This window comes from Rhinolophus hipposideros (assembly GCF_964194185.1).
Source record: "Rhinolophus hipposideros genome assembly, chromosome: 12".
NCBI lineage: Eukaryota > Metazoa > Chordata > Mammalia > Chiroptera > Rhinolophidae > Rhinolophus > Rhinolophus hipposideros.
The window spans coordinates 58,117,982-58,138,078 of record NC_138058.1 but is presented as its reverse complement, the minus strand read 5'-3'; the positions used below and the strand labels follow the sequence as shown (position 1 = coordinate 58,138,078).

At 45.5% G+C, this 20,097-nt stretch overlaps 1 protein-coding gene across 1 annotated transcript in view; it reads right to left on the bottom strand.

Annotated features, from left to right (window-relative positions):
• The window catches only part of ALK (ALK receptor tyrosine kinase), a 642,106-nt gene that overhangs the window by 7,777 nt on the left and 614,232 nt on the right, over positions 1 to 20,097 (bottom strand). Inside the window, exons 20-28 of the mRNA XM_081068072.1 lie at positions 18,899 to 19,085; positions 18,129 to 18,219; positions 17,950 to 18,014; positions 16,392 to 16,521; positions 13,106 to 13,203; positions 8,631 to 8,723; positions 6,507 to 6,608; positions 2,888 to 3,022; positions 2,096 to 2,186 (exon numbers count right to left, since the gene is read on the bottom strand). Coding sequence (XP_080924198.1) covers positions 2,096 to 2,186; positions 2,888 to 3,022; positions 6,507 to 6,608; positions 8,631 to 8,723; positions 13,106 to 13,203; positions 16,392 to 16,521; positions 17,950 to 18,014; positions 18,129 to 18,219; positions 18,899 to 19,085 — 992 coding nt within the window. The remainder of the gene's footprint in view (positions 1 to 2,095; positions 2,187 to 2,887; positions 3,023 to 6,506; positions 6,609 to 8,630; positions 8,724 to 13,105; positions 13,204 to 16,391; positions 16,522 to 17,949; positions 18,015 to 18,128; positions 18,220 to 18,898; positions 19,086 to 20,097) is intronic.

Below are 20,097 nucleotides of genomic sequence, written 5' to 3'. Positions count from 1 at the left end.
AGGCAGCAGGGAATAAGAAATGAATGGGAAATCCTCCTCGTCCTTGAAGAGCTTAGAAGAGATGCTCTGGAGTAGGTGTGTATACTGGGTCCTAGGAAGCACCCCAACTGCCTGGTGCAGGGGCCAGGGGCCAGGAAAAGCTTTGCAGAGACCACTGTTAGGCCAGTCTTAAAAGGCCAGTGGACTTTTAAAAAGATTGTGAATTAGTTAAAAAATTTATTCCACTCTGTTCCCAATGAAATCTTTCCAACTAAAAAGGAAACTTTGGCTTCAGATGTGTATGTGTGTGCAGTGGGGGCAAGGGGATGGGAAGGGAGAAGAGGAGAGAGACACACACGTACCATGTTGGTTTACAAGGCGTATTTCTTGTTCTCTTCCTAGTTGCCTCCTATTTTTCTTATATTTGGATGGGCTACACGTAATCACAACTTTTTCTACATGATGTCATCATGTTGCGTGTGCAGATACCATAATGCAGTGGTTCTGTAACTAGTTTGGATATGATGATGCCCTTTGTGAGACCCAGGAAATACTGAAGTGCTGGGAGGAAGACCGTTTACAAAACCAACTTTGCGCTCAATCACAGCCACAGATTGTAATATAGAAAAGCAAAAGCAGTTGCCAGAGATTTGAGGAAAATTTGTGGGAGGAAACTTAAACTTGGCAAAATTTAATTCTTTAATATTTATGCAAATTGGGAAAACCATTACTGCCATTCAACAGAAAAGTACTTTGGTCCAGCATTCATCAGTAAAGAGTTTAATAATAAAAAATAACTACCTTCTGATTCTCTTTTATATTTCAGTTCCTTCCCTGTTAATTATTAGTGTCTCTAATGAGTCCTTCAAAATGTGCTTCTGTAGAACTACCTGCTTTTAGGAGGGATGGTATATTCTTTGAAAAAAATTACTCCAAAGTATATCTATTTAAGTGGGTAAATTCCATTATTATTACAACATAGTAACCTAAAGTGTCATTGAACATCAAGTTCTCTGAAACAACCCCAAACAACGTGATAAATAAAGTCCGTCCAGATAAATGCCAGTCCACCTACTTCTGAGCTGACAGGGTGGAATCGTGAGGCTAGGAAATGACTATAGTTTGAAAATGTATTATGTCTTTTGTCACACCTCAGATGAGGGAATTTAGAGAGGCAGTGGTTTATTGTCTGACTTCTAAAATATTCTCCAGAATTAGATGTCCTAGCAGAAGGAGCAGGGAGAGAGAGGGAAAGAAAGCAGATACGGTGGAGAGGAGGTAACTGTGGAATGACAGCCCCTGGGGACAGGGGGCAGCTTTGAAGGGGAGGTTGGTGGGAAAGGTGTGGGTGCAGAGACAGGGAGCGCACTCAGGGGAGTCTCATTTGATAGCCTCTCCATTCTTGAGGAGTTAGGAGGCATAGTCGTCTGCAAAAATGGGGGAGAAAGGGAAACTTTAGAGTGATTCCTGAAGCAAATGGAAGCGGGAAGTGCTGGGAAACCGTGTGGCTTGGACAACCTCTCCAAGCCCCAACTCCTCATCTGGAAAGTGGGGATATTTTGTGTACCTGGATGAGGACAAAATGAAATATATGGAAAATGATGTGTGTATTACAGATGCTATATGAATGCTGTTTGATGATGATAAAATATCTTCAGATCACTCTGACCTTGCCTTTCATCCCTGTAACACATATCAATGGACATACAATAATCAAATTATTATATACTGCTAATTATTTCCTGTTACCCTCTCTGTAGCCAGGCTCCACACTCTTGGGGAGCAGCTGTTTACCATGCTTCTTTGACGCTCCAGTTTTGTCTAATAAAACGTTATGTGTCCAGTAGGGATTTAGTGAATACCTGTGAATTGAATTGATGCCCTAATATTATTGAGTGTCAGTGTGTTGTGCTGGTGAAGAAAGTGGCAGTTACTGGTATTTATTTACAAAACATGGAAACAGAGGAACCATTTTACTTCCTAGATAATTAATGTTCATTCTCATGATCATAACTCGTATCTTCTGGCTGATTTACCTTTTATTTCACAGTTTGGTATTTGCAATCTTTAAGACCTTTCTATATAAATGCTTATCAAGAGGAAAACATGTTTATACCTGGGTGCAGTATTCAATCCTCTCCAAAATTATGGCAAAGTTGGGTCTGTCTTCAGGCTGATGTTGCCAGCATTGGGTCATGATCCTATATCTAAGAGAAGAATAAGCACATTAATTAAGATCAAGAGAAAGGAGGATGAAAAATACATTTTCCCCCCAGCACTTCTCAAATGGGACCAGCGTGGCACTGAGTTGGAGGGTGGCAGCTCATCTAGGTCCCATGTGATTGGCATATGCTGCCCTCTGCTGATGGGCCAAGCACTTGTGCCAAGTGTAAGGGTATTATAACACCAAAGCTCATGAACACAGCCGTCCTGGTGTTTCCATTAAATGTGGCTCCTCTCATTCCATTGAAAGTCATCGAATGAAAGTCATCTCTGGGGTGGGATAGTCTATATTGCCCATCTGCCTTGCTTGTGGGAGGCAGGTGAGGGATGCCAGACAAGACAGCAGAAACACAGGGAATGGAAATATTTCAAGGAGACTGAAGACAGTGCTGTGGAGGCCGGGACACAAATTCCTAGGAGGTGCTTGCGGAGGGTGAGCCTGGTGAGTCCATTGCCTCCAGTCAGACCAAGGCCACCATTGTGGGTGTGACATTATCCCTTTTGGGGCCAGAAGACTAAGCTGTCTGTCTCCCTGGAATCACAGACATATGCCTGTGTTGGGGCGTCCTAAATGAGGTCAGCCATCTGCCCTTCCATCTTACAAAAGCACATGTGGCTGCAGATATTGTTTGAAAAGGAGAACCGTGCTTAGTAACTTGTAGAAATGTTCCTGAAAGAGTCGTACACAGGCCCAGGGCAGTTCTTAGGCGGGTCCATCCGTCCTCCGCTGGTCACGAACTCCAGAACTTCCTGGTTGCTTTTGCTAGGGTATGGCATATATCCAAGAGAAAAGATTTCCCACAGCAGCACTCCAAAGGACCTGTGCACAGGACAGCAGAGATGGACATGCATGCACATAAACACACGTGTGCACACACGGACACATACATATACACACACACACACACAGACACACACAGATGTAAAATTTTAATTTTTTTTATTACCCATTCTCCACAATAGCAAATTCTTCGTATGGAGAAAAATTAAAGAATGAGAAGGCCACATGTGATGCTCCATAAAAAACTAACCACTGTTAGCATGTTATTTTTTTGTTACAGTCAAATTACTTAGATTTTATTTTTACATAATTGTAGTTATAGTCAATATGCAATTTTGAACCTTGATTTTTTTGTTGTTGCAAATTCCATTATGGCATAAACATGTTCCATGCTAATACATTTTATAAATAGAATTTGAAATGGCTATAAAACATTTCACTGAGTGGTTGTGCCATAATTTGCCATATCATTTCCATATTGTTTTCAATTTTTAAAATATTTCAAATACTGTGATGAACATCTATGTGCATTTTCTGAAAAGGACGATTTGCTTAGGATAAATTCCGCAAATTTACAATTAGGATAACCTCGTAAAATGTAGGGTAATTCTAATGAAATTACTACATAAAAAGAACATGAACACTGAAAAATTCTTAACACATACTGTCCACTTGACTTCCAAATGTGTCACTCTGATCATCAACCAACATTGCACAAAAAGGCATCAGAGCACTTTCAACCAACACTGAGTATCCTTTCAGCACCCAGACCATCTCCTCCATTCTTTCCAGTTCAGTGGTACCACCAACTCATCTATTTGCTCAAGCTGCAAATTAGGCATTGTCCTTGATCTCACTCTTTCCCACACCTCTCAATCCACATCCAACTTGCACCTGGCCTGTTAACTACTCTCAAGACAGAACTTGAATCCGACCACCATTAATGGCTTCCACTGCCACCACCAAGCCTAGCCCCTCTCATCCCATATCTAGAAATTGCAGTATTTTCCTAATTGGTTTCCCAGCTTCACCTGCCTCACTCAAGTCTATTTTCAATTGTAGTGAGTGATTTATCTTTTTTAAAAAAGCACAGTGTCACATTCTTGCTTCCAACCCTTCAGAGGCATCTCACTGTGGTCAGAATAAAATCCACTCTCCCTAATCTGGGTCCTAAGACCCTCTGTGTTCTGCCCCTGCCTGCCCTTCCATCTCAACTACCACTGACCCCTTAGCTCCAGCCATGAAGACTTGTTTTCATTCCTCAAACAAATTAGTCTTGTTCCTGCCACTGGCCTTTTACACTTGACTTTCCCTCAGGCTGGAAAGCCTTTCTGGCGGATCTTTCCATGGTCTGCCTATCTGTCATTCAGGTGTTGGATTTTCCTCTCCTGTGTGGACCCTTCCCTCCCCATCAGTACTAAAACAGCACCCCTCCTCTGGCACCTCCACTCCACACTCTTTGTCCTTTTTTTTGCCTCGATAGCACTTCTTAGTATCTGAAGTTATGTGATTATTATTTTTTAAAGCACTTTATGAAACAATCTCAACTTGAAAAATGAAAAGCAATAAAATAGATATGTATCTAGATGTTAATATTTTGCCTTATTTGTGTCAGTTCTCCCTCTCCTTTTTTAAAAATAAAATAGATACAAGTAAGCCCCACCCTCCATCCTTTCCTCCTCTCTGCCTCCCCTCCACTGAAGTTAGAATGTATCCTTCCCCTGTACGTTTTCACACTTTTTTACAATGTGTGAAAGCAGAAACAATATTTTATAGACTTAAGTTTTTCATTGTAAAATTATACATAAATGATATCCTATTCCTTTTTGGAACTTGCTTTTTCCTCCCACTAAATATTGTTTTTGAGACTTACCCATGTTGATACATGTAGGTTTGGTGTGTTCTTTATACTGCTGAATAGTTTCCAATGATATAAGTAGGCCGCAGTTGATTTTTCTGTCCCCTACTTAGGAGACAGTTTGGTGGTTTGGGCTTTTTTTCTCTACTGCAAATACTGTTGCAAATGAAAATCCTTGTCCGAGTCTATTTGTGTCATCCTCTCTAACATAGAAACTTAGAAGTAGAATGGTTGGGTCACAGGATAGCATGTGTTCAGAACAATCACTTAATTACCTAAATTACTCCGTACCTGGATATAAGGTAGGCTGGTAGTGCTCCAATGTTGGTGCACTTCGGAATCGCCTGGAGGGCTTGTTAAAACACAGAGTGCTGGGCCCACCTCCTCTGTTTCCTTAGCCTGAGGTGGGGGCTGAGAATTTGTTCCTAACAAGTTCCCAGGTGATGCTGATGCTATTGATTCATGGACCACACTTCGAGATCCATTGGGTCAGATTAGGCCAAAGTTAAACACAACTACCTATGACCCTGCAACCCCATTTCTGGGTATACGCACGTATCCAAAGGAAATGAATCAGTGTTTCGAAGATATAGCTGCACTCCTATGTTCATCACAGCATTATTCACAATAGTCAATGTATGGAAATTACCTAAGTGTCCATCAGTGCATGAATGGATAAAGAAAAGGTGGTATGTGTGAATGTAGATCCTTTTGATTAATTAATAAAATTATTAACAATCAGCTGCCTGGATTAATATATATTAATACATACATACTAATATACACATATATTATTACCTATATTAATATATGTGTGTATATATAACCATATATACCACCTTTTCCTTATCCATTCATATATATGTATATATGTATACATACAGAATGGATATTATTCAGCCTTAAAAAAAAAAGGAAATCCTGCCATTTTTGACAACATGGATAAAACTGGAGGACATTATACTAAGTGAAATCAGGCAGACACAGAAATATACTGCATGATGTCATTATATGTGAAATCATAGAAGCAGAGAGCAGAATGGTGGGGCTGGAGGGGAGGGGGAAGTGAGGAGATGTTGGTCAAGGAGTACAAAGTTTCAGTTATGCAGGGCGATTAAGTTCCGGGGAGCTAATGCACAGACAGTGTTCCCCAAACTTATTTTGAGCTGTAGAAAGGGCCTCATCACCATTACCACCAGCAGTACTTTTGTGTTGATGAATCTTTCCTTTTCTCCTTGATTCGGCTAATGTGGAGAATTTCATTGCTCCATTTTCTAATCTTAACTCAATGTTGCATTCCTGGAATGAACCCAACTTCGTTGATATGTGAAAAAAATATTACTTGGGCTCTCAGTGTGTCCCCCCCAGGCAGCAGCGTCGTGTCACCTGGGAACTTGTAAGAAATGCAGATTCTCAGCCCGACCTCAGACCTTCTGAATCATAAACTCTCAGTGTAGGGTCCATAAATATGTGTTTTAACAAGCTTTCTGATGGTTCTGACGTCTGCCACTGTTGGAGAGCCCCTGTTATAAGGTATGTTGATGCTTCCCCTGGGGCCCTTCCCCTAACACAGGGCCTCCTGACAGTGTGGGATCATTTGGCCCAGGAGCACCACCTTACAGCCTGCAGTGAGGCCAGGAGGGGGAGGGCAGCAGAAAGACTCACCACGTATCTGTTTTAGAGGTAAATATTCCTTCCATGAAGGCCTCCGGCGGCATCCATTTCACTGGCAGCATGGCACAGCCCCCCTTTCGGTAGTAGCTTGCTCTGTGGGAGAGGAGAGGAAAACCAAACTTGGTTCCAGAGATGGCCTGAGCAGAAGCTCCAGGCAACTTGAGAAAGTGGCAGCAAGATCTACCCATTAAATTACTGAAATTAACAAGGGTTCTGTGGTTCAGGAGGAAAGCAGGGGAACACAGATTATCTGGGTAAGAACTTTGGTGTCATTTAATCAGAGACAAAACAGCTCACTAGAGGCATAAAAGAAAAGATCTATGCAATGACTAAAATACCCACTAGAGGATGGTGAGATTTCCGTTGGGTTTGTTTATTGTAACTCACAATGAATAACATTACTCCAGCCTTATGAGTGCAGCCTGTTCCTGATGATCCAGGGTAATGCAAAATCCAAAATGGGAGCACTGAGAGCTGGGCTTGTGTCTTATTCACTTTCACTCCTCCATGGCACTCATACAGCATTTAGTTCAATATAGGCACTCAACAAAGAACAAATGGCATCACTGACAAAAACTAATAAATTAACTCATACCTTTGGTTAACTCATACCAAATGGCCAGCTCCACCCCTAGCCTCTGTTCTCCTACCAGAGTGTGCAACAGGAGGCAGCTTCCCACCAGCTGCCTCGATTAATTAATTACTTCAACAAACATGTACTGAGTATTTAGAATGTATCAGGTTCTCTGCCATGTCGTGAGGACATAAACAAGTCATAGTCACACTCTTCCAAGGATAGGGTTTAGTGGAAGAAACAGACATGTGAACACCTGTAGTACAGAGCAACACATAAAATGATGTAAGCATGAATGAAGCTGAGTGACAGGTGAAGAATTGATCTATTCTCAAGGTGGGGGGAGTACAGGAAATGTTTTGTAGAGGGAGCTGGTAGAGCTAAGTGGTCAAGAAGCTCTCCTGGAAGACCATTCCTGACACCTGAAATTGTTCAGGGCATGTGGGAACAGTGGGTAAGTGGATAAGTTGGGGTGGTGAAGCCTAGAGTTGGGAAGCTGTCAGCGCTGAGGATGGAGAGGAAGGCCCAGATTGCCCAGGGCTTGCTCAGTCATGCTGCAACTCTTGTATCACCAAGCACAGGCCTTCCTGGGGTATTCTGAGAAAGGAGGAGATGGAATGCTGAGACTCTGGGTAGTAAAAGAAAATGAAGTGCAGCAAACCAAGGTATAAGGTGGAGCATAGCGGTGGATGATTGTGGCTAAGAACATGACTAACTCCTAATCTTCCACATGCTGCTACCCTGTGGTAACAGTATGTCATCAGCATTCTCAACCCCCGAGGATTGTTACCTGTTCTGATGGAGGCCTTCATGGGTCTCCCTTACTCTCCAAAGAGTGAAAGCTCTACATGATCACCCCACTCTAGAGAGGGACCACCCTCTTCTGGATTAGGAAAGGTGTAATTAGTGGCCATGCAAATGAGTGATTTGCTCCATGATGTAAATAATTAGACGAAGAAATGTGAGAGAAAGTGCAATAGAAGTATTTTTTAAATTTGTTTTATTTTTCAAATGTGGCCTTGAAAATATTGCAGGGAAAAAGAAATGAAGCTGAGTTAAGTACCTATGGGCTTTGAACTATATTCCCAGGTCTCCTAGTATGGACAAAGATGACCAAAGAGCTGGGCCCAGTATCCCGTCAGTTCTGGGGTGCTCTTGTCTGACATGATGGAAGCTAAGATCATTTAGAATTTCCGAGTATTGGGGAGAAGGGTGAAGTAAATTAAAGGTTACTTAGAAACTTTTTCCATGTCACGTATCCAAGTTATTCTGTGTCTCAGAATATGCTAGGATTAGGGAGTTGGATCCAGAGAGACACCCTAATTAAGAACTTGGTGTCAATTATGGCAGACAGTGTGATCCTAGAATTAATTAGACCATCCAGTATGGGCACTAATTAAGGTTTTCCCATATCCTGAAAAGGAACTTAATGAAACTTTAGGTCGCAAGTTGACAAGGTGCCAGAGATGATTTAGGACACAAGCAGCCACGTCCCATTCTCTTGGGATGGGCTTTGATGGGCGATGGCAGTCTTTACTCACCTGTAGATGTCTCGGGCCATTCCAAAGTCTCCAATCTTGGCTACTCTTCCAGGGCCTGGACAGGTCAAGAGGCAGTTCCTGGCAGCAATGTCCCTGAGAAGAAAAAAATGAGAAAATGCATTTCCTTATTTTATCCCTGGGAAAGTAAATGTCTAATATTCATCACTAGATTTTTACCTCCAATCTGAAGTTCAAATAGTTACTTCGTCTGCTCTATCTTTCTCTTCCTGCATAATACTTCAGTATGAATGAAAGAACTATGCCAATTCTTGCCTCAGAACTAACAGGGAAATGGGAAATGATTAGGGAGATGATTGGAAATGTTTAATAGGATAATAACATGAAAATAACTATAATAGAAACTAGAATTTATTGACCTTTTACTGTGTACTAAGTATTGTTCTAAGTGCTTTGTATCTAATTCCCACAACAATCCTATAAGATGTAAGGTGCTATTATTGTCCTCATTTTATTGAAAAAAAATGAAGCTAAAAGCAAATACTAGAGGGACCTAAGAAATGCCATTTGTCCTTAAGCTATTGTTTCGTACAGATTGCTCACTGATTTCCGCCAGCTGTTTGAAGGCAGTCTTCTGAAACAGCGTGAATTCCATGATATGAAATTCAAGTAGGTTAAGGTGTTCCCAAATATTTATAGTTTTCTTTTTTACTAAGCCATTATGGTTGTCACATCCATGATTTTATCTAAAGCCTTTGCTAAGCTGTCTGTATCATAGCTAAGAGGGAGAAGAATCACATCTTTCAAGTTACAAAGCTATCTTATTTGTGCTGTTGTGCTCCAGATGGCCTACTTGCCTGGAGCGTGCCTAGAAGGCATGATCAAAAGCTTTCCAAGACTCATTAGCTTGTACTCACTGCCTGCTTACCCCTTCTTGACATGCTTGTGGGAAGGAAGTGTGCAGCCAGAAGAAGTCTGAAGTGGTCTCTAATGATATTTAAATCCAGGACAGAAAAGCCAAAAAGTAATACTTGGGGAGCCACAGGTGGTATTTTCATATTTTTGAACTGGTTTCATAAAGGTTCTGATCTTTGGTCGAGAAAGACATGGAAAATAAACAACGGGATAGTGTTAAAAAAAAGAGGACCTGGGTCAGGGCCCATGGCTTAGGATGCCAGAACAATGGGCTGGGGAGGGATATGGACGTTATTAATGCCACTGACCTGATCCAGAAGGTGTACATTGAATTTTGAGGAGCGATGGTGCATAAAACGCCCTAATAAAACTACAGAAGCATAATATGTCTGACATGACATCAAACAGAAGAAAAATAGTGGCATATATAGCTACTACTTCTTAAGAGAAATACAGCAAAGTAGACCAGGAACAATATTTATGCCTCCAGAAAGGTCTTTATGCCAATGTGCATGGAATCGTTTAAAAAAAACGATCTTGGATTTAATGGCAAGAAAATAAATATGATATCATAGAACACACTGAGAATTGGTAGAATGATACATAATTCTTGAAATGGTGATAAACCATGACCAAGGGAAACAGAGATAGTAGACAAATGGGAGTGAGAGATCTGGGGAGGGAGTGCTGCTCTGAATTCCAGAGGTGTGTACTTGCATGGGAGCCTGTGAATGATGAGGTAGAAAAGCGGTGGAGGAGAGAGAGCATGAGAGGTGATACAGTCATGGGAGTGTGCTATAGACCTCCGAGCCAGTTAGAAGGTGCCAAAGATGCCTTCCTAATACCAGTTAGAAAAGCTTGGACTGGGATGGTCAATATCTGCTACAGGTCACCTTTTTGCTTATAAAGCAGATCATTTGATACATTCTTGATTTGATCTTTGACGATTTCATTCCTCAAAAAAGGATCAAAGGAGAAACAAATGATGACTCTGGGATCTCATTCTGACCTTGAGTAACTATTCACAGGTATGGAAGTGATAGGAATCTTGTGAGCATGTGATCCTATTATCTTATTATTTCTAATAACAGAGCACTGGATACGGCCCAATGTATCCTGGCTCTAGGGAAGCAGATTTCAAAACGTCAAAGGAAAGATGGATATGATCCCTCAGCCAGAGAATCTGTATGCTCGGTGACTAACGAGGGGCGGAGATGAAAAATCAGGAATGATCTCAGGGAGAAGCAAAGCGAGACATCTGAAGTCACCAAGGTGATGATTGCACAGGTTGCTCTCAGATGAGTCCAGACTTAAAGGACACAGGCAAAGATGGAAAGATGGCTGTCACCAAGGATGAATTCCGAAAAGAGCAGAATCTCGTAATGTCTGAGCAACGACTTAGCCCACAGCTAAGATGTATGGAAAATTCTGGGCACAACAGAAATGGCAAGAACACCACCGGCAGGGCTGTCCTGTGCTTTGAAGCAGAGGATGCAGCTTTGGATGAGAATATACAGGACCGGTCCCAGCTCCTTTTTTGCCTTTGCTGTTTCTATCAAGGAAAATAAATCATCCACAAGTTGGAAAGGTTTAGAATCAAGAGGAAGAGCTGAAGACCAAATGATGAAGTGACAGTAACAGGATAAGCTACTGCAAGAGTTTAGTACCTTGCTTCCCCCCCCCCTTCTCCTGCCTCCCCCCTCCCCACTCCAGTTCAAGCCGTTGTTTCTCAGTCTAGTTGTGTAGGACACAGCTCCCTGGCCCATGCTGGTATTAGGAGCTTTGTGGTACCCCCGGCTGAGGCAGTCGGTCGCCAGTTCTCGCTCATTGCCGGCCACTCGGTAGCTCACGGCTACGCCAAGCCTTGGCTGCTCAGGGCAGCCCAGCTCCATGGAGAGCTGTTCACAATCTTAGCTGTCGAGGGCGCAGCTCACTGGCCCATGTGGGAATTGAACCGGCGACCTTGGCGTTAGGAGCATGGTGCTCCCACCACCTGAGCCACCGGGCTGGCCCTATTGCCTTGTTTTGGGAATGGCTTTGGGAACCTGGGCAAGAGGACTTCTTTTTTTTTTTTTTTTTTAATTAATTTTATTGGGGTGACAATTGTTAGTAAATTTACATAGATTTCAGGTGTACAATTCTGTATTACATCGTCTATAAATCCCATTGTGTGTTCACCACCCAGAGTCAGTTCTCCTTCCATCACCATATATTTGATCCCCTTTACCCTCACCACCCACCCCCCACCCCCTTACCCTCTGGTAACCACTAAATTATTGACTGTGTCTATGAGTTTTTGTTTCTCATTTGTTTGTCTTGTTCTTTTTGGTTTATATACCACATATCAGTGAAATCATAGGGTTCTCTGCTTTTTCTGTCTGACTTGTTTCACTTAGCATTATTCTCTCGAGATCCATCCATGTTGTCACAAATGTTCCTATATCATCTTTCCTTAACGCCGAATAGTATTCCATTGTGTATATGTACCACAACTTCTTTATCCATTCATCTATCGAAGGACATTTTGGTTGTTTCCATGTCTTGGCCACCGTAAACAAAGCTGCAATGAACATTGGCGTACACGTGTCTCTATAGAGAAATGCTTTTATATTTTTGGGGTAGATACCCAGGAGAGCGATTGCTGGGTCATATGGTAATTCTATTCGTAATTTCTTGAGGAACGCAAGAGGACTTCTTGATCTTTAATTTCCCCATTTTTATTAGGGAGAAAGCATAGCTTCCTGTCTGTTACATGCGTGTCTATGTGTAACCTCATGCAGCCTCTCTCATTTTCTACTTTGCACTTACTGTAATTATTAGGAATATGCCTTATACTCTTTGAAGACGTGAACTAATACAAATTGTTAGTTCACCAGATTGTTATTTACTAAATTGGAGGGAAATCATCGGGAAGAGCTTTGCAAAGAGCTTAACAATCTATTTGACTTTGCAGATTTCAGAGTCAACCTGTCAGATGAGAAAGTCATCAATTATCCACATGGAACGAAATCTGTAATCTGTGGTGTCTCTAGCATTACGCGTGGATTTGAAGTCCTAGCCCAAACACCACCTAAACACAAGGGTCATATACAGTAGAAGAAATGAAGTGTAGGAATAGATAAAATAATCATTATGCTCATTTCAGAGTATTTTAGAAAAAAATGAATTTACTCAACAAACATTTCTTGTGCCCCGCTGTATGCCATGGATACGAAGAAGAATAAAACAGGTTCCTTGCCTTCGAACTACCCGTAGTCAAACATGTGAAAATATGAACTCCTTTAACTTCCCTTAATGAGCTCAGCTTTCTAGATGGGGGAACGTTAAAGTGTTATAGGACTTGAACGTTTCTTTGCAAGATACAAGCAGTGGTCCCCACAGGAGGCCAAACACGGCTCATTGAAGTCTCCACAGCTGGTGTGGACATTTTGACACCCATTTGACAAAGGAAGACCTGGCAGAACCAGTAGTCATCTTAAAGACAAGCTGGATCATCCAAACACGTTGGGAGAGAGCCCCCACCCCCCTTCTCCTCTGAAGGGGGCGCTGAGACACGAGAGGGAAGCATGCGGAAGGAGGAGGCAACAGGCATGTTGACTCACCGGTGGATGAAGTGATTTTCCTCTAAGTACTGGCAGCCACAGGCGATGTCCTGAGCCACGTGCAGAAGGTCCAGCATGGTCAGGGAGGAGGGCTGATTCTGTGGGGAGACGGAGCGATCCACTGACGTGCAGCTCTTGGGAGAGAGAAGATCTGAGACACTAGCTTCAAGTGCAAGGAGGCCAAACCCTGACATGCTGTCCCCCTGGAGTCTGGGCCCTGGTTGCCCATTAGAAATCACCTGGTGGCTTTAAGCCAGTACAGATGCCTGGGCCTTAGCCCAGACCCGCGAATCAATCTCCCCAGGAGGGTGCAGCGTTTGCATGTTTCACAGTGCCCCAGGTGAGTAAGTGGGCAGCCAGGGCTGGGAACCGCAAAGCACAGGAACCCAGGATGGCCACCTGTCCTTTCCCCTGTTCATTCATCCACACATTCTTCCACTTCAATCTTCATCTACCTTTGAATCCCCCAAACGTATGAATGAGCCTGTCAGAAAATCATGGGGATAATGTTTTTAAAATCCTCTAAATGTTTTAAAATATTTTTAAATATTAATTTTCTTGAAGAAGATCCAGACTTAATATGGATTGATAAAGAAAAGCTGTTGGGAAATGCTGGGCAACCGAAGAGCGATTTCAAGCTATTCTGAACGACGGACGTCGTCCCACTGGGGTGCAGTCTGTCTCCGCCTGGACAACCTGTTGAGACCCTGGAAGCCTTTTCTAAAGGCTACATGCTGTCTTAGTGTCACTTTGAATTCTGAAATCCCTGAAGTCCGAAGCAGCATGTCGTCATGATGTGACATATTTGTTGTTCTGTGTTGATTTTACCATGTCCCCAAGGCAGGGACTTCAGCGTCCATGACCACAGCACCCCGCACAATGTCTGGCACACTGTAGTGGTTCAATGAAGGTTGGGGGCTTGGTTGGTTGATTACAGCTGAACTAGGATTTACCCAGATAATGGCTGGGGTTTTCTCTGCCACAGATCAGGGCCTCCCCAGGACTCGTTGCAGCAATAGCGTGGGTCTGGGGAGGCAGAGAGAACTCGTGCTTCTCTAGGGCATGCTTCAGTTCTGAAAGTGACAACTTAGGAGGGGACTATTCTTTGCCCGTGGCATCAGGCAGGGCCTTATGTGCATTAGAGCAAGTCCAAGCACAGGATCTCTCCATGCAGCAGCGTCCTGTGCAGTTGGTAGGGAAGAGAAGGTTATCTCTATATTAAAGATGGGAAGGCTGAAGGCTCAGAGAGGCAAAATGACTCCCTCCAGTTCACACAGCCGAAAAAGGGTGGAGCCCAAACTGCCCTGAGGGGGGCTTTCAGGATCTGTTGGGGGAGGCAGAATTCTAGCAGTTAAAATGGAGCTCCTCCGGAGAGCACGTCAGAGAAGGGACTTGAGTCTGTGAACACAGAGCCCAGAGCCCAGGTGAATGCACAATTCTGCACACAAGTGCAGGGAGCAGCTTATTTCAATGGTCAGTCAAGCTGACCTGGGCTTCACTCCTGCTTGTCCCTCATTGGCTGTGTGACCTGGGGCTAACTGCTCTGCCACTCTGCAAGCTACAGTGTCCTCGTCTGTGAAAGGGGCATGACACTACAGCCTCACTGGATTGTTACGAGGGTCTAGAGAGGCACAGAGTGAATCCTTCTTAAAGGGATCTGCAGTCATTCATTGATGGCATTGAGGTGTGGAGAGCCTGGGGGTCTCGGGAAATGGTCCATGTGTTTGGTTTCTCCAGAGGCCTTGTTAGGGTCAGAAATACCGGGCACTGTGACAGAAAGAGTCCCCATTTCCTGGGAAAAAGAACAATAATCTATTTCTGAGGGGAATATTCATCTATCTTGCTGTAGTATTAGAAATATCTTTTCTGTCCCCAGGAAAATGCTTTCTGTTCCCACCAACGGAGGACCTGCTCCGGGCTCCCCGAGTGTCTCTGTGCCCGTCACTCAGGATGCGAGGGCCCTTGATGTCTCAAATGCCCCATAAACCTGCCGCGATGCAGGGACTAAAGCTTCCCAGGCATGAACCCATGTCCAGGTGTATCTGGGTTCCCTGTCTGTGGATGCTCAGAGCAAAGGAACTGTTCCACTAACCACGCTGCCCAGAAGCAGGTAGTTGGCAGCCCGTGGAGTGTGTGTGAGTGGGGTGCCCGGCGAGTTGTGGGCATTGGGGCAAAACTGATACTTCAAAGAGTTATGCAGAGCGTAGCTAGGGGGCCCAGTGCCATTTGTGTGCAGCCTGGGCAAAGAAGGAGCTAGAATCGGGGTCTCCTCACCCCATCTGCCAGCGACCCCTCACCCGAGTGTGGCACTTCCTTTGACAACCAGACATTCCTCAGGCCCGTTGTGCTTGTGGATGTGTTCTGTCCAGTACTCAGAGAGGCTTTGTCCATGGTTTCCCAAAGCGGGCTTGTGGGATGGAATTCGGTCAAACAGGTGTGGGAATTCCTGGGTTCACTAGGTTCTTTATCACAGTTACCAGCGACTTGCTCTACACTGGTGTGTATGGAGGCCCCATGAGGGAGCCTGCTGTGGCTCTGGGATTTGTTTGACCACAGAATCCTTTCCAATGTGTGTGAGTGTGAAGCATGTCAGGGCACTGAGCAGTGACAGGAGTAGGCGGCTAGACTCTGGGGCCCCCCAGGGTGCTGCGTTATATAATTTAGAAACTCCTCAGAGATGTTCCAGTGCAGGCCTCACATTTCACACTGCAGATCCTGAGCTTAGAGTGAGCGTCTGTCCTAAGCTACACGGTTGTCTACTGGCTAAGCAGGGCAGGGATGTGGCTGGCATTCCTGGATTCCTAGGTCTTTTCAGTCTCCCCAGCATTAGCCCCTTGACCATAGCACACATGCAGCGCCTTCCAAAATACGTCAGCACTTTATTTGGATAGTAAAACGACAAGGTCAGGAAGGTGCCATTGAGAGAGAACAGTGGGCTCAGAACGGTGGGGTAGACTGAGCTGCCCCCAGTCGGCTGGTTGACTTAGTACCTGGCTGGCATGAACGTCCCTCTCTGTGCTTGTCCCTACTTTGGTTTTCCATAGTCAGCAGGCCATGAAAAGGGATTCAGGCAGGAGAATCCATTGCACAAGGCTTGCTTGCATGAGCTCTCAGGGCCATGGTCCACCTTTTGTCCGTTCTCTCCTGGCCATGCCCAGATCCCAGCCCAGGGCCTAACTCCTTTGATGCCATGGACGAGTTGCTTCCCAGGCTGCCCATTCTTGCTTCTTCCACCCCCGGCTCTGCTCCCTGGCACTAGCACTGGGGAAAGGGGGTTGTCACTCACCGGGCGAGGACGGGTCTCCCGGAGGAAGGACTTGAGGTCTCCTCCCGCCATGAGCTCCAGCAGGATAAATCGGGGCAGGGCTTGCAGACTCACCCCAATACAGCGCACAATGTTCTGGTGGTTGAATTTGCTGCAGAGCAGAGGGCAGTAACCAAATTTCACTAAGCTGAGTCTGGGAAAATCTCGCAAGTGGGGAAAGCAGGATACAGAGCTATGTTTTCAGCAGCCACATTATGTAAATGCATTCTGTAAATGTGGGTGGCAGGGATTCCATGCTGAGCCTAAGCCAAGACCTGTCTCATCACTGAGCAGGTAGAAGAATCAGAGGGCAGGCCTGGCAGGAGCTCAGTCTGCACAAGAGTATTTGGTTGGAGGTGGGAGGATGTCGCACAGGCACCTGGGGGAGAAAGTGGGAGGGGGGACAGGAGAGCGTGGTGTGTCCTTCTGGGAGACTGGCTCATGGACTGCTTGCTAGGATTTGTGTTTGAGTCCCCCGAGGCAGGACTGAGGCAGAAGTTGGAGGAACTGCTTCCACAAGGGACTGTGTGAGACCTGCCAGGTGACTTCATGTGAAAGAGACCAAGGAAGAGGGGCGTGTGGATTTGGGTTTTCTTGTTAATGTGAACCTCCTAGGACACACAGGACAGCGGGGCCAGGGAACTGCACACAGGCACACACACACACATGCAAAGTTGACAGAGTATGTGACTACAGACTGAAATATAATGATGCTTAGTTATTCCCAAGTAGTAAGACTGAGTGATTTGGCTCTCCATATAAGCTTGTATTTTCCAAGTTTTACTCAATAATCATGTGTTACACGTGTAATCAGATAAGTTGTTTTTAAAGCAAGGTACCAAGCCCGCTGTCCTCCCGTGGCTCCAGAGCCCACGAGCACATCACACACTGTGCTGCCTTCATTCCCTCTGCCACTTCCACCAAAGGGAGGGCCCAGGCCGCCCCGACTTGTCAGGATGTTTGAGGCTCCCCAGTGCAACAGGAGGCCGTGAGCCCAGCCAGATCTCAAGGTCAAACCCCTTCGTCCTCCTTAAAGTGATCTCTCAGAGCGCCAGACATCGAGCTTCCTAGCTGGGACCCCAGAGCCACACGTTGAAGGGTGCAGGCCAGCTGTGTGGACCCGCGTGGGGTGTGGACCTGCGTGGGGCGGCCTTCCATCACATTTTCTTTACATGAGACCTGAGAGCTGGGATTGGTGAAAGGCCCGGCAGAAGAATTACCTGGTGGGAGATGATATCTTCCACTGTCAAAACCTAGCATGCTCTATTTCTGAAGAAGGGAAGGGAATGAATGGACGACACAGGGATGCTGGCTGAAGGCAGAGTGATAGCAATTAGACTATTAGGCCACAGAGATGTTTTTTTCTGAGTCAACCATCTGGAGCTTTCTACTCTGATAAGACGTGTTAAGAATCTGGGGCAGTCTCCTGTTGGAGAAGGAGAGGCATGCTGGAGGGTTTCTCTCAGAGACATGTCTATTAGAAACATCTCCGTGTGGGGAGGTGGGGAGTGTGTCTCTGTGTACCTGATGATGACAGTACCTGATGATCAGGGCTTCCATGAGGAAATCCAGTTCGTCCTGTTCGGAACACACCTCAGGCAGCGTCTGGGCGCAGAAGGGGAGAAGGCCGTTAGCAGCAGGAGTGAGAGGCAGTCAGCAGAGAGCATGGTCTGCAGAGACCGCTGGCCAACGTCAGGCCCTTGAGGGAGCCCCTCTTACCTTCACAGCGACTTGCAGGGGGCTCGGATCGTTGGGCGTTCCAGACACCTGACCTTCGTACACCTCCCCAAATGCGCCATGGCCCAGACCCCTGTGCAAAGGAGAAGGGCAGATGAGGCAGAGGCAAGCGGGCTAGGAGAAAGAGACCGGGGCACATTTCGTGGATGCCCACGAGAGGGGCATGCACACGCTCGTGTCACACGCTGAACCTGGCTTTCCTACACAATCACGGGCCTCCATTGCTTTATCTGAAAACCGACAAGGGGCGCTCCAACCGGGGATTCAAGACAGTGGTTGAACATTTCTTCAGTGAAGACTTGAGTCTCTGATATTTGCCAGGGACAGAGAGGAATAAGACCTGCCTTGCCCTATGGGGGGTGGGGGACAGGTCGCCGGCTGACCCTTGTGTGGCGTGTGCTCCGTGAGTGACAGACCACGCACAGGGTGCTCTGGGCGCTCTGAGGAGGGGCACTGGGCTCCACCAGGCGAGAGACGGGCCAGCATGGCTCAGGGGGCACTTGAGAGCATTTTGAGGAGCGTCCGGTTCCTCCCATCTAGTTCTCCTCTCATTGTACAAACCCCATGAATATACAAGGTGCTAAATACCCGCAAATGGCCCTGAACATGAAATCTCCTCCCCTTGGGAGGGCTGGGGGTGGCCTAGGGGTGGCTTTGCTGGCCTCGTACGGCCAGAGGAATCCACGGTGCTGGGATGACATCCAACCTCCTAGGACACCCCCTTTCTCTGAGGGGTGGCAGGGGGCACTCACCGAATGAGGGTGATGTTTTTCCGCGGCACCTCCTTCAGGTCACTGATGGAGGAGGTCTTGCCGGCAAAGCAGTAGTTGGGGTTGTAGTCAGTCATGATGGTTGAGGTGCGCAGCTTGCTGAGCTTGTACTCGGGGCTCTGCAGTTCCATCTGCATGGCTTGCAGCTCCTGGTGCTTCCGGCGATACACTACAGATAGATGGAGGTCAACTTTAGTGTGGCCTGGACAAGGCGGCCTGGCCCTTGAAACCCAGCATAGGCCACCTCCTCCAGGAAGCCTTCTTGGATCTCCATCTCCTCTTCTGAGATCTAACCCTTTTCATCACACTTAGTAATACTAACAAAATGATTATGGATGTGAAAGTGCACTTTTAATTGAAAGATTATTTAAAGTAAATGTAAAGCTTAAAATCATATAAATGGAAAAGATTTTACTGTATCATATAGAGGCAGAGACATAGGAGTTTGGGTCCCCCGAGAAGCAGACCCAAGACGAGATTAAACATACAAGGATTTCATTAGGGCAACTGGCTATGAGAGGAAGTGTGGAGGGAGCCTGAGAAGGCTGGGAGAACCATCAGACTGTGTTGAAAGTCTGGCCTCACTTGCAGGAGAGAGTGAGGGAAGGTTGAATAAAAATCCCAGATAGCTATGCGGTTTAAAGAAGTTCCACTAAGGCTGTTGGAAAGTCATGGAGCCAAAGCTGTCCACCAGAGGAGTCCCATGTCTCCCAGGAATAGGCCTGCTTTGTACCTGTGCTATGCCCCGTCTTCGGGTGGGGCAAACCTGGCAATGGACATGAGTGCAGCTGAGGCTCTCGGTTACTTGTGCTTCCTGCAGTTGGAGAACTGTCAAGCCACATAGCTGGAGAGCTGCTACAGAACAACAGGTTTCTAAGCTGGCATCCAAACTGCTGCCCAAGTACGTGAGTTCTAATTCCACCTTTGTTACTTACAAACTGAGTGACACTGACCAGGTCAGGTGACCTCATTGAATCCCATCTCCTTCTCTGTAATCAGGGATAGTAACTCCTGCTCTGTCCCCTGTCCCCACTCCCCTCTGCCTAGGGTTATCATATGGAAATGAATTCACCAACATAAATTGGTTGTAAAAAATTCTAAAGAACTCTACCAATACAAGGGATTATTATCACTGTTACCATACACATGAGAATGTTCTGTAAGCAAACTCCATGGGAGGC